The 12993-nt window shown below is 44.6% G+C and overlaps 1 protein-coding gene across 12 annotated transcripts in view; it reads right to left on the reverse strand.

The window, feature by feature from the left end:
- Window positions 1-8474: 8474 nt before the first annotated feature.
- ACTN1 (actinin alpha 1) overlaps window positions 8475-12993 on the reverse strand; it is a 93470-nt gene continuing 88951 nt past the window's right edge. For 6 of the 12 annotated variants that reach the window (XM_059819630.1, XM_059819635.1, XM_059819633.1 and 3 more), the window contains 3 exons: window positions 12751-12816; window positions 11101-11259; window positions 8475-9249 (listed from right to left, as the gene is read on the reverse strand). In XM_059819630.1, coding sequence (XP_059675613.1) covers window positions 9091-9249; window positions 11101-11259; window positions 12751-12816 — 384 coding nt within the window. In that variant the 3' untranslated portion in view covers window positions 8475-9090. The remainder of the gene's footprint in view (window positions 9250-11100; window positions 11260-12750; window positions 12817-12993) is intronic. The other 6 variants (XM_059819629.1, XM_059819636.1, XM_059819634.1 and 3 more) reach the window with 1 other exon arrangement.

A 12993-nucleotide genomic window follows, 5' to 3' on the forward strand; every position in this document is an offset into this window, starting at 1 on the left:
ATGCTGCGCAACCGCCAACGCCCGACTCCAACTCCCAGCGTGCCGCGCGGCGGCCCCGGCCCCGCCCCGCCCCCGGGGCGGCACCCGTGCAGGCTGGGAGGTGTAGGCGCTGGGGCCGGTCAGGCGGCGCCGCGCTCCGGGCCCCGCCGGCTCGGGCAGCGCCTTTGAGCGGGGGAGTTTTGTGGGATGGGGGTTCCAGAGGGGGGCGGCTTCTGGCCGGGAGGAGAGGGGTGCCGGGGGTGCGGCGGGCGGGCGCAGGCTGCGGCCCTGTCGGGGCGAGCTGCGAGGCCGGGGCCGTTGGGTCAGGGAGAGGCCGAGGGGGCTCCTGCCGCGAGCAGGCCCGGGCTGCGGGGTGGGGCCGCGCTGGGAGCCGGCGCTTGCCGAGGAGCACCCTGAAATAAATCGGGCTCCTTTCCCGATGGAGTGACGCTCTGCCTATGCATCCCTGCCAAGCTGCTGCCATCCCCCGGCCATTCTGCTTGGTGCTGAACTGCCTGTGACTTTTGACGGAGACACGGCAAAGAAGAAGGGTATCTGTGCTGGTTAAGACGTGGAGGAGGAAAGGCACAGTCCAAAGAGTTCGTCCAAAGCCTTACACGTTAACTCAGCAACGACGGTTCTGCCAACAAGCGTTCGCTGAGGCCAGGCCCTAACTACCACCACCTCCTCCTTTTCAGCACACAGAATTATGCCGCTTTGGATAAAACCGCGATACTGTACTGTCGCTGACACCAGGGGGAAACCTTGGGTGGGGAAAAGTGGGTAGTGAAAACACAGGCTTGTATGGAGCTGCTGGGCAGAAGCAGTTTTTCCATGCATGTACGTGCAGCACACTTCTCTGGTTTATCAGTGTCTGAGATGTACACATTTTAGCACATTTTTACACTGTAATTCATGACAGTTCACAGAATGATGATCAAGATAAAAATTGTTACCTGTTTCTTCAGTACAGCATAGCTTGTTAAATTGTCACCGTCCAGATGCTTAAAATAGTAACTACAGGGTTTTTTGCCCATTTTTTCCCCTCGTCTGATAGCATCATGTCTGGATTTCCTGATTTAACTTGGAGTAAACATCTAAGTTACTTTTATGACATCGTAGGTTAGACTCAGGCATCATTCAAATTTCTTGCCCTCTAATTATAATTCTTTAGGATGGAGATAACCTGTACATTCAACACCCATAATAAACAGAATCATTTAGGTTGGAAGGGACCCCTTGAGATCATCTGGTCCAATGCCTCCAGGTTGCCCAGGACCATGTCCAGTCAGCTTTTGAATATCTCTACAGATGGAGGCTCTATAACCTCTCTGTTCAACCCAATCCAGTGTTTGACCGCCTTTACAGGAAAAAGGTGCTTTCTTGTGTTCAAATGAAATTTCATGCGTTTTAATTGTCAGTGGATGCTACTGAGGAGAGTCTGGCTCCCTCCTCTTCATTCCCTCCCATCAGCCCTTCAGAACAGTCCCAGCCCTCTCAGCCTCTCCCTATATGAGAGATCCAGTCCCCTAGTCATCTTTGTGGCCCTTTGCTGGACTTGCTCCAGTAAGTCCCTATCTCTTTTGCACTGGGGAGCCCAGTAGAGGACACAAAACTCCAGGTGTGGCCTCACCAGTGCTGGGTAGAGGGGAAGGATCATCTCCCTTGATTTTCCAGCAAAGGCTGCCTAATGCAGCCCGGAATGCTGTTGGCTTTTGCCAAAAGGCAACTGATGTGAACTCTTTTTGGTTAAAAAAAAGGTGTAACCTGACAACTTAACAAAGCTAGCTGAGGTTAAAAAAGAGAAAGTGGGTAGCTGTAGCTGGGGCAAGTATGTCTTACAACTTTGAATACAATTTTACTTCTTTATTTGATAAGACTGTCCAGGACACTCAAAATGGCAGCCCTGTGACTCTTTCTATGTAAATTCTGCATAGGTAGCAAAGCTGGACTCTCATGGGAGTAGCACCAGAGTCTCTGTGTGCCTGTGTGCTTGAATTGCTGTGTAAGAGGCTCAGAAGCAGAAAAAAGCTCCTTAGGTGGCAGTCGTGGAATGGTATGGGAGTAATAGGGATTTGAGTTACTGGCAATAATGAAGATGAGTCATGCCGGAAGCCCCATTAAAGCTTTTTCGGTTTTATCCTGCATCTCCGCAGCCTCTAGGATCATGTCAGTGGGGAAGAATGTAGTTGTGCGTCTGGAATGCAGCTCCGGATGCTCTGGCGGTGCCTGAGCCAGGCTGGACTCCTGCTTTCCCTTTCTTGGTTGTGGACACTCTGCACGGGTGGTAAAAGGCATGAAATATATCATGAGAAGAATCTGCAGCATTGCCTCTAGTGTGTGGGTAGCATTTCTGGAAGCTATCGTGTGCAAAATCAACTTTTGTAAGGAGGCTGTATTTTAGCTTGCTTGTTATTTTGGTTGCACAAAAAGGTTGGTCTCTCAAAAGGCCATCTGAAAGCCCACTGGGAACTATTAGCGTCCTGACTGAACACCTACAAATGTAAACAAATACTCAGCTGGAATCAGGATACTTAAAAAACACAATCCATTTATTGCTGGGGTAAATGAGCTGCTTTCTTGCTTCCCTGAAGAAGACATTTTATTTTCTCTGTGGCAGAAAGAAGGATGCTGTGGTTCAGTACCACAGGTTAGAGATTATGCCCTATTCAGGTAAGAAGTAGCAGGAGAGAAATTCTTCATTAAAGTGATGGTGGCAGTGTTTGAATGTGCTTAATAATAAAGAAGATATAAAATGCTTTCTTAACTCTGCGGTTTAAAGTAATGCTGGGTTTTGGGCAAATCTGTACAAAGAAAGCCACAGGGTTCATACAAAAAGCAACGTCAGCAATTAAGGAACTGGGGGGAATGGTCTGGGAAAAGGTTTGAAATAGTTGTAGGACGACTGTGGCACTTAGACTGGAATGCGACAGATCCGGGCTCAGTTTTCCGCTCTGCCACAGACCTCCCCGAGGACCACAGCCAGATGCTTCTGCTGGAGACAATAACCACTCAGTTGCCTTCACTGCAGCACCTAACGCAGAGGTGCCAGCCACCCAGAAGGAATCCAAGATCTAGGGCTAGGTCCCCACTCTCCCTGCACAGGACAGAGGGGAAGGTAGACATCTGGTGACCAAAAATGCCCGCGTGCTAGTGAGCGAGCGAGGAGCCGCTAGCAAGCAGTGGTGAGAGATGTAGGTCTTAATGTCTTGCCCCTGCTCAGCACATACGCACCTGCCTGCAGCTGGGAAACCAGAGCCTTGTCCCGCTTGGGATCCATAGCTCAGAGTTGTCGCAAAGAAACATGCCAACAACTGTTTCTAGCGAGGACTAAGTAGGACTTGTTCTCTTCTTTAGCTGCCAAAAGACATGTTGAGACCAACACCTACATTTTGTGAAACGTCCTGTTGTTTAAAATACCCATCATTCTGGAGGCTTGGGTCCGGTGTCTTCTTCAGACTGAAGATTCAGGCTCCCACCCGCCACAGAGTGCCCTAACCACAGTGTGAGCCTGCGGGCGGACCTAATGGTTGGGGTGCTGTGGGAGAGGCATCCTAGGGCCTGTTTCCCACCCCGAGGCTTTGTTCTGTGTTTTATCCTTTGACTATTTAATAGAAAATACTAGAAAATGCCTCTGTCAGGGACTGAAATGTAGCATTCCTTCTGCAAACTGATTGCCTAAACCACAAGGATATGGGTTCATGCTTTCTCTCCTATTGCTTCGGTGCTTATTCTTTATTTCACAGGGACAGATGGAGCGAGGCTGGGGAGACGCTCCCTGGCCCAACCTATTAGGTTTCCCACTGGTTAGGGTGTAGTGCTGGAAGGTGGGGATCCCCTGAGGAGGGATGAAGCGTTGAACTTGTGTTACTCTCCTTACATGAAGATATTTTAGGCAATCAGGCTCTTAAGGAGCAAACAGGTGGCAAGCCCACTGGGAGGCTTTGCAAAGAAAGCAGCCAGTCTTGCTGGTTTGTACTGCTCCTTGTACACGGGGTGAGGTTTGCAGCCCCCAGTGATGGAGGGTGTTTGCGAGGGGAATGCTCAGGCCCTGATGGGCACTGTCACAGGGGACCCGGTGTCCAGTTACTTCAATGGCCCTTTCCAGGCCCACCCTGAAGCAGAGAGGTAGGCGTGCAGAGAAGGCTTAGGTGCAACAGGGAAAAGCCTGGTGAGCAATACCTGCAGATTTGGGCAGCAGCTCAAAAGAGACTGTTTGGATTGCAATTGTAAATATAGGCTTTGCATTTCTACCTTGTAGTGAGATCTAGCCCTTTTTCCCCATGTGCCTTCTTCATCTGCACAGTGGGAAGAAGATTAGATGTTTCCCACAGCAGTAGTGAGATATTATGTTTTTCCAGATAGTATGAGGATTGGGGTCACTGAGGTATTGCAATAGCTAGCAGTCCTTCTCGATATTTTGTTCGAATGCTTGCTAGGTCACTAGGACAGGAACTACTGACTAATAGCAAAAAGGTGTAAACAAACTTGCTGAGAAGAAATAAAGCAGGGATGGGATGTAGTACAGTTTCTACCAATGTATTTTCATGCATTTATGTCCTAGAAATCAAAGCAGAGAACAAAACCAAGAAACTATTTCCTGACTGTTGTGAGGTGTCCAAAGAAAGGGCAGGAATCAATTTTAATATTTTATTGCTGAGATGTATAGTCTATAGTGGCTGTAAGTTGTCAAAATATAGAAAAGATTAATTTTCTTCTTTGTTTCTAGTGGGTTTAAATTACTGAGATTTAAATCTACATAAAATAGCCTTATAGAGCATCCTTCCCTGTACAAGAGCTAACCATCCAACTTCATCCGTCGCAATGACTGACTTTTCTACTGACTGCAGCACGGAACACATTTTCTCAGTGCGTGCTGGGGAATGCTCTGATTACCTGTTTGTCTCAGGATATGCCCTATACTTTGTTAATCTGGGTTTATTATGCTCAGACTTTTCCCAGCAGCTTAGAGGTAATGCAATGGATTTTAAGGGTTTACACAGTAGCAACTCTTTCAGTAGCCAGAGTCACCTCGGCAGTTTGATTAATTCAACAGGATTAAGCTTTCTTAGTACTTGGCTACTACGGGGAGGGAGGGGGATCTGTCCTTCCCCAGCATCTGTAGTGCAAGTAATGTCATACAAATAATTTTCTTGTTATGGTCTGAAAATCATACCTGCATTCTGGTTCCTTAACAAAGTCATTTTAGTTCGAGCTGTTCCTTTTCCCAGCCGTTACAGTCACCCTCTCTTTATTCCTCGCCCTCTCCGTTATTTCCCCGCTAAAACCACGTCAGCCTCATTTGGCTGGATGGATCCTCTGCGGATGTATGAATACTTCTTTGAAATCAAGTTCATTCAAGGTTGCAGACCAGTTTCCTTTCATTGTCTTCCGAGACTCCTGGCTCTGCTCCTCCGCTCCAAAACCAGATGCTGGAAGCACTGAAGACATGCAACGGTCACCAGATAGATTTGAGAGGCTTTTGGAAATGTGGTTGACATTCTGGCAGGCAAGACAGCCCCATGTCGTCTGAGCACTGACATGCTTTTTGCCCCTGTGCTGTCAGACAGTCATGCAGGGGCAGGCACCGAGATCTCAGCAGCCAAAGATGCCAACAGCCATTAAAGGAAAATGGTTAATTTCTTGGGAAAGCATTATTTCAGTTTCTGTGCCTGAAAATATTGAGTATGGCAGACTGACAAAAACTGTTCGTCCCTAAACGGGAGATTGAAGCGGATTGTCCACTTCTTCTGTTCCTGGCAGCGGAAGGGGCAGTCACTGAGCTGCAAACAGCTGCTTCCAGAGATGAATTTCATCAAGGCTGATGTCAGGACTTGGCTAAAGAATGGCACGCTAGCTGCAAAACCATGAGCCTAATACAAAAAGCTGTTTTCAAATTTCAGCATACTAACTGCCAGAGACTGTTAGGCCACACGATTGCAAGATACGTCTTGTGCTGCATATGATGAAGGTGAACGTGTTGCAGCATTCTAGGGCTCCTCCTCGGGTGGGGTGGGAATGGGGAGGCCCTATCTACAGCCTAGAGGGAAAGACCAGGTCACATAACCTCTAGTCAGTTTGTCAAAGGCCGTGCCACTTAAGCAGAAGAAATACCAGTACATGTGCCTAAAATTTTAGATACACCTACTGCCAATATTTTGAACTCTATTCAACTACTCAGAAGCACAAGCGAGGCCTTTCTGGTGCTGTTAACACCTCAGCTTCACCAAAGGATGTGGTGCTGTGGTGCCATCGGAGCAACGTGAGCAAGGCTGGAGCCTGCACACTGACAACAACTTGTGGTATGAGCAGGGAGGAGCCACCTGTTTTCTTTCTGTCTCATAAAACCATGAGTACTTACACCCCGCTGGGGTTTTGCGTGAAACCTGGTCACAGAGTGCAACACTACCACAGCTCGGTAAAAGGTTTTTGTAAAGACTTCTGGACTCTCCGAGCACGGACTTGCAGAGCGCTGTCACCAGGATCATTCCAAGTAACTTGGCTCCGCAGTCAGTGGTAGCAGACCTGGGCCCAAGGTGATGGCCCAAAATGCACCTATGGTCTTTTTCCAGCCGTTTCAAAGTAACATGGGTCTTTTCTCCAGACAGTGGTCATTTAATACCCCAACACATATTCCACACCACCCTCACCCCCAGTATTACTGTTTAAATAAATTAAAAAAACCCCAAAACATGCATAAAAAAAAGTGTATCATTACATCTTCTGGGAATGGGTACAACCCACAGAGATCCTCAATTTGTTTGACAGTGCAAATGTCCTTTTCCAGGTGCAGCAAAGCAAGGACAGGGCAGCTACTGTGGAAGAGGAAAGAGGATTATCAAAGCAAGGGCAATGCATGCTCTGAGGCAAACTTCAATATAGATTATCTGCTCACGCCTGTAGTCATCCTCTCTGCTGTTTTAGTTTTCAAATAGATAACCTGTTATGTACATTAAAACATGGTAATGGAATCAGCACTCTCTATGTTTGAAGAGGACAGTCCCATTTGTAGCAACATCGTAGTGATGTAGCTGAAAACGGGCCTATAGAGGAGCTTGCAAGTGGATTAAATACTGATGCGGCTGCAAGTCCTACATTACTGACAATTCATATTGACCCCTCCAGGCTTCTCGGTATCATGGGTTACAACATAGGAAACTCAGCTTCACCTCAACTCCAGCACTCATCACCAATGCAACTAGAGGTAAGTTATGTGAACTGCCTCTGCTTCAACCTCTTAAGACAAACTATGGCGAGTACAGTCTGGTCTTGTCTATGTATGAAGCTAAATGGTGCTCACTGCATACCTTCTGTGAATACATTATCCAGCCTACAGGATAATGCAGGTCTTGGTGTCTCCTGGAGGAAGTGTGGTAGCAGATATTAGCATCCCCTCTCCCAAATACAGTATGCAGATACCATCAGGTTGGGATACATCACAACACACTGCTGTGATTTTTATTGTGTCCTACTCAAGGTCAGGAATAAACCAGAAAGCTGTGCTGAACGCCAATCCACCATGTACAATGTCTTCCTCAGGACTTAGCCCTGCCCTGGAGAACAGAGGGCAATGCCACCGAGAGCTGCAGGAGCTCCTTGTGAATCCATGCACGAATTCTCTGCTCCTGCAGTCGTTACTTCAAAATAAAAACTGCCTTTGTGACTGGAGAGTATGTGGTTATACCTAAAAAAAACTCACTCAAAACACATAATGAAGCACTAATGAATATTTTTGCTTCTAACTCTGTGTTTCCTAAAAAAGTTGTAGGAGGGCAGGAAAGGCACCTGTAATACAAGATGGCTGGGAAGGGATTAGCTGCTTCCCTTTGCTGACCTTCAGGCATGTGCATGTGTGTGTATACTTTAAGATTCATTAAAGGTCTCAAAGGAGTTGTTCTGAACGCTGGTTTCTTTTGACTATCCAGTATAAAGATGATTTTGAGGTCTCGGGAAGAATATATGATGTCAGAAGATGCGGTATCAAAAGCAGTGAGATACTCAATGCTGAGCATGGGAACAGTGGAGGAATTTTTCATAGATGGTTCAAAATATAGTGGTTGTTTGTTTGCATAGCTCTAGTAACTAATTTTCTGCTGATTTTTAAGGATTAACAAGAATATTGTTCCTAGAGATGTGGTCGTATCAGGCATGGTTAAAAATTATATGTCATTAATTTAAAAAGTGGTCAGAAAGCTGAGAAAATTCCAACATCATTCAACAAGAATTAAAACGTTAAGGGGGAAGGAAGTTTACCTTTAAAGTATTTTAATTTCAATTTAAAAAAAATTATGTTGGATTCTCTTTATCGTGTTTGTTGTTTTAACTAAATAGGATTAATCAGTTTCACTATACAAATGAATAAAGTCTAGACTTGTTATCACAAGAAATTTTTAATATGGTTTGTGACAAGCAATATCAAAGTTATCAACTCTCAAGCTTCATGTTCTGAAACCAGACAACTCTCAGCAACAAAAAAAGTTGTGCACTGATAAACATAGGAGGCATATTGTATTTTTTAATTAAATATGAAAACATGAGCTGTGTACATTATTTTTTTCCCTAGAAAACACAGCAATTTCAAAAGTTTATCATAAAATATTTTCATGAAATGAGTGAACCAGCAAACACATGCACTTGTGTGCCTTCCCCCCTCCCAAGATAAACGTGATAAGAGAGACATACGCAAATGTAAAAGTTAACAGAACAAGTGGCGTTTTGTTGTTGTTTGGTTCTTTTTTGGAAAGGATGGAATGTAACATTGTGCTCGACTTTCTATGTCACAACAAAAAATATTTGGTGCAATATTTTAACATTTTCTTTTTAAGTTTCAATCTGGTGGAGAAAAATACCTTTTTCTATAATAAAATATGTCTGTTCTTTTTAAAACGTAACTTTTTTTGCACAAAATAATTTTGTAAACTGTCGTTTCAAGGGCAAGGTAGGCGGTGCCATGTCAATGTCCTTCCCCCCCCCACTTAAAAATGTGATCTGTTATCTGAAGCAAAACAGGGAAACACAAAAAAGAGCGGAGCAGAGGCTGCTTTGCAAAGAGAAAGAAGGGCGTGTCGGACGGGGGAGAGGGGAAGGAGCGTGTGGTGGGACAGAAAAAAGTTAAAGGTCACTTTCGCCATAGAGTGCCGTGGAGAAGGACATGTAGTCCAGGGCACCGGGTACAGCATCACGGCCATGGTAGGGTGCCATTCTAGCAATGCAATATTCAGCCTGATCAGGAGGCAGTTCCCGCCGTAATTCATCCACAGTGATGTAGTTCTGCAATGAGGACAAACAATAAGGCAATCATTACTTTCAAAAAAACTGACCTTCCTCAGAGGGACAACCACCCCCTGCCCCCCCCAAGGCAGCAGACAACAGTCAGGGACAGGACCCCAACAACTAGACTAGTACTGTACACCCACACAGGGAGCTCTGTGCGCACACCTTGGGAGGAAATGCAGTCACTCTCCCTACCATTTGTCCAAGAAAATGTTTTTACAATGGAGATAAAGATTGTTTTTGCAGGAGAAAGGCTGGCACACCCAAAGAAAAGACCTGGAGGTAAGTAAGGTAAGTTGTTAGTGTAAGACTGCGCCCCTTCCCGTTGACAGCGGAGGTCCTGCTGAAAGCAAATGGGAGGAAGAAATTTCATTTGGATCCTCTCCCCTCACTGGCAGGAGGTAACAGCTGCTTGTGCTCCTTCTGAGTTGCCATTCCCTCTCTTCAGAGCAAGGAAAGGAGACATCCCCACTAGCTCTGGTTGGTGGCACCAACGCAGACAGCAGACAAGCAAACACTTTGTATTGCTTCCACAGTTCCCCCAACAATCCTTGCCTTTCACAGCAGACATTTTTAATAAGCAAGCAAAACTTCTTATGTAAATTCAGCTTCTGGAGACTCACTAAGCTGAGGTGAGGTAGCTTGGCTTCTCTCCATGCAATAGGTAACAGTAACTGCCTGTTTGCTAACCAGCATGTTGTCTTTAGCTAACTGACTCACGAGCATTTGCAGTCATCTGAATAACGGCTCAGGTTTCACACCATCTCTCTCTCTCTCTCTCTCCTGTGACTTTTTATTCTTTTTTTTTTCCCCCTGCCTTTCAGTTTAATGCCTGGAGTGACTAAGAGGTATTTTTCTTCATAATGAAATACTGTGATTCATCTGACAATCACTAGAGCGTATTAAACACTGACAAGTATATTTAACGTACTGTACAGAGTAAACGAGTTAAAGCACCTATTTATTCAGCAATTAGCTTATCTGAATAATGTGGAAATTTCAGGCCTTGAAAGACAATAGGACTGGCTTCAGTCAGGTAGATGCCTAAAGGACAGGTATCATGGGTTTCTACATTACAGATTATGAAAAGGTTATTAGTGAAACATGGAAACCAGTACTGGATTTAAGGGTAACTCATTACAATCTGAGAAATGGTATTCCACATTTCAAGTGAGATGAATAAAATAATTGGCAACTATAGAGATATATTAATATTACATGTACATATTTTTTGTTCAATTACATAAAAGATTAGTGGGGATTGTTATATAAGAAAAATAAGATTACATAATTTTTTAATCAGCTGGTTCCACTGATGATGCAAGTTTAGAAAATTAATACTTTTAGTATCATCCTGTGCGTTTTCCTACTTTTGACCAATTTCTATGATTAAAAGATGCTCCTCTTGCAGATACAGCATATCCTTAATGAAAATCTACTACTGATTGTATAACAACTGATAATGCCACATGTGTATCTGAGAAAGATCATCTCAAGTTTACAGCTGTCAGTAATTAATAGTTTTTCCAAGACTAATCAAGAACCATCTGTTGAATTTGTTCATGCATTTTAAAATAACAAATCGCAACCAAGCTCTTAATTAAATTTTTAAAGCAAGAGTGGGCAGCATAGTTCTGACTGACAGCTGAACAGGACTTTCAAGTGCCTTGGCAGGCTGCTCAGTAACCCACACTTTAGCCTTGCACTCCTCCAGCACTGCACAGTGTTCCTGAGAAAATACCATCCATGCTAGAGAGTGCTTCCCTCAACACTTTCTCTCGGAGACAAGAGGAAAAAAAGGAAAGCAGGAGCAATGCAGGTGCAGGAAAGGAAGGTGTGGAGCCTGACCTTATCTCCAGCCAGGATCTTGAAGGAAGCCATAACCTGGTCAGCAGTATCTGTATCTGCTGTTTCCCGGGACATGAAGTCGATGAAGGCCTGGAACGTCACTACACCCAGGCGGTTAGGGTCGACGATGCTCATGATGCGGGCAAACTCTGCCTCTCCCTGGAGAACAAGAGAGTCATGTAAGCCTGGACATTTGGGCAGCAGTGCTATGAAAGTGGGGAGAAACTGTTCAGCAGCACATCTCACAGCTAGAAAAACAAAGCCAAATAGAAACCACTTCTGGTTTTTTTATCAGGATATTTTTTTTTAGCTTGCCATTATGTACAAATGCTTCCCACTCATTTGTCCTTTGGAATAAAATATTCTCAGCTGTGCCCTAGGATAACATCCGGCTCCATCTAGCTCTAGGACAATGCTCCCATCAGCAAACAATATCACATAGAATTCAGGGGAAGATGCAAATTTCTCTGTAATAAATGTCATGCTAGATGTCTGTAGCAGTATGTGAAGATCTGCATTCCTCAAATCCTTTTACTTTCATTTACTAGATGAGAACTTTTACAGTGCTCTTCAGCTGCCAGAGCAGAAACCGCCAGAAGAACCACCAGTCTTTAATAGTATCTGGTTCATCTTAACTAGACAGGCTTTGGAAAGAAGGACTTGCATATCTGGAGTGGCCCAGGGAAGTAGCGTTTACAGGGAAGATCCTACAGAGAAGTTTGCTACAGAAGCCAAAACCTTGTAGTGTAGTTTTCTGCATTTTTTTTTGCATATAAACAGAGGATCATCTATTCTCATATCTGTGACTCCTTCCTCCTCAGATAAGGAGGAGGGGAAAGCAGAGCTGAGTCTTCTCACGGGAACAGGCTCTTCTAACACATCTAGAACAGTGTACCTTCAAGAGTAATTAAGGTATCTAATCAAATGTTACTGCGGCTTGGCACGCCACACTAAAGAGTCTGTATTTATACTAGGCTGATGAGTAAGATGAATAAACACTGCTTTGTCTGACATCAGGAGCAAAGGTACTCAGAGTACAGCTGAATCTTTTTTGCACTACGCTCTTCTCCTGCCCTTTGATGAGTATCAGTCTTTGGTGAAGCTCTTCCTATTAGTTATCGTGCCTCTCAGGGTGCCACATGTTACTGTTCTGAATATGCAGGTACTCTGGTGAGGGAAAAGCTACGGAGAGGATGACTGGAACTTGAACCTATTTACATGTTCAGGAAGAGAGATGTGAAATAAATAGTAGGAATGAGAGGAACAGCGTTTTAGTGTATTCAGACATCAGGTCGTGTATACTTCCAGATGAGTTCAACTTAGGGCTGGGAAGGTTGTGTGCTGTGCAGAGTGCAGGTACTGATACGAGGAAGTTTATGGTTTCTTCCATCTGTAGCTACACAGTTTTATAAATATAATTCTTATTTGAAATACACAGGAATTAGACAACGATTTCAATTTTTTTATCTTCAGCTACTGCTGGGAGACAAGAATTTTACATGTACAACTAATACTCGATTTAACATCCATTGCTGATAATTCTGGAAAATAAGGCTGTATTTACCTTGATTCACTACTCATTCTCCCTTTATTTTTGAAGGTGCCTACAAGAATCACTTTGAACAGGAGTGACAGAGGGCTCTACATTACCATATTGTAACCCATGGAGATAAGGCAGGCTCGGAAATCTTCACAATCCATCATACCAGTCTTCTTCTACGGGGAATGACGCAAAGATGAAAAAAGCCAAGGGAGAAAAGGGAGACCAGTCCAGGGAGAAATGAACCCACAGGAGACATTACAAAGAATGAGTTTCAGGGGGGAGGTGATGGAAGGAAGGATTTACAGGACAATGAAAAACAACAGAGGAAAGGTAGTTTGTGAAACCATGAA

The sequence above is a fragment of the Gavia stellata genome, chromosome 7, assembly GCF_030936135.1.
Source record: "Gavia stellata isolate bGavSte3 chromosome 7, bGavSte3.hap2, whole genome shotgun sequence".
In the NCBI taxonomy this organism is placed as follows: Eukaryota; Metazoa; Chordata; class Aves; order Gaviiformes; family Gaviidae; genus Gavia; species Gavia stellata.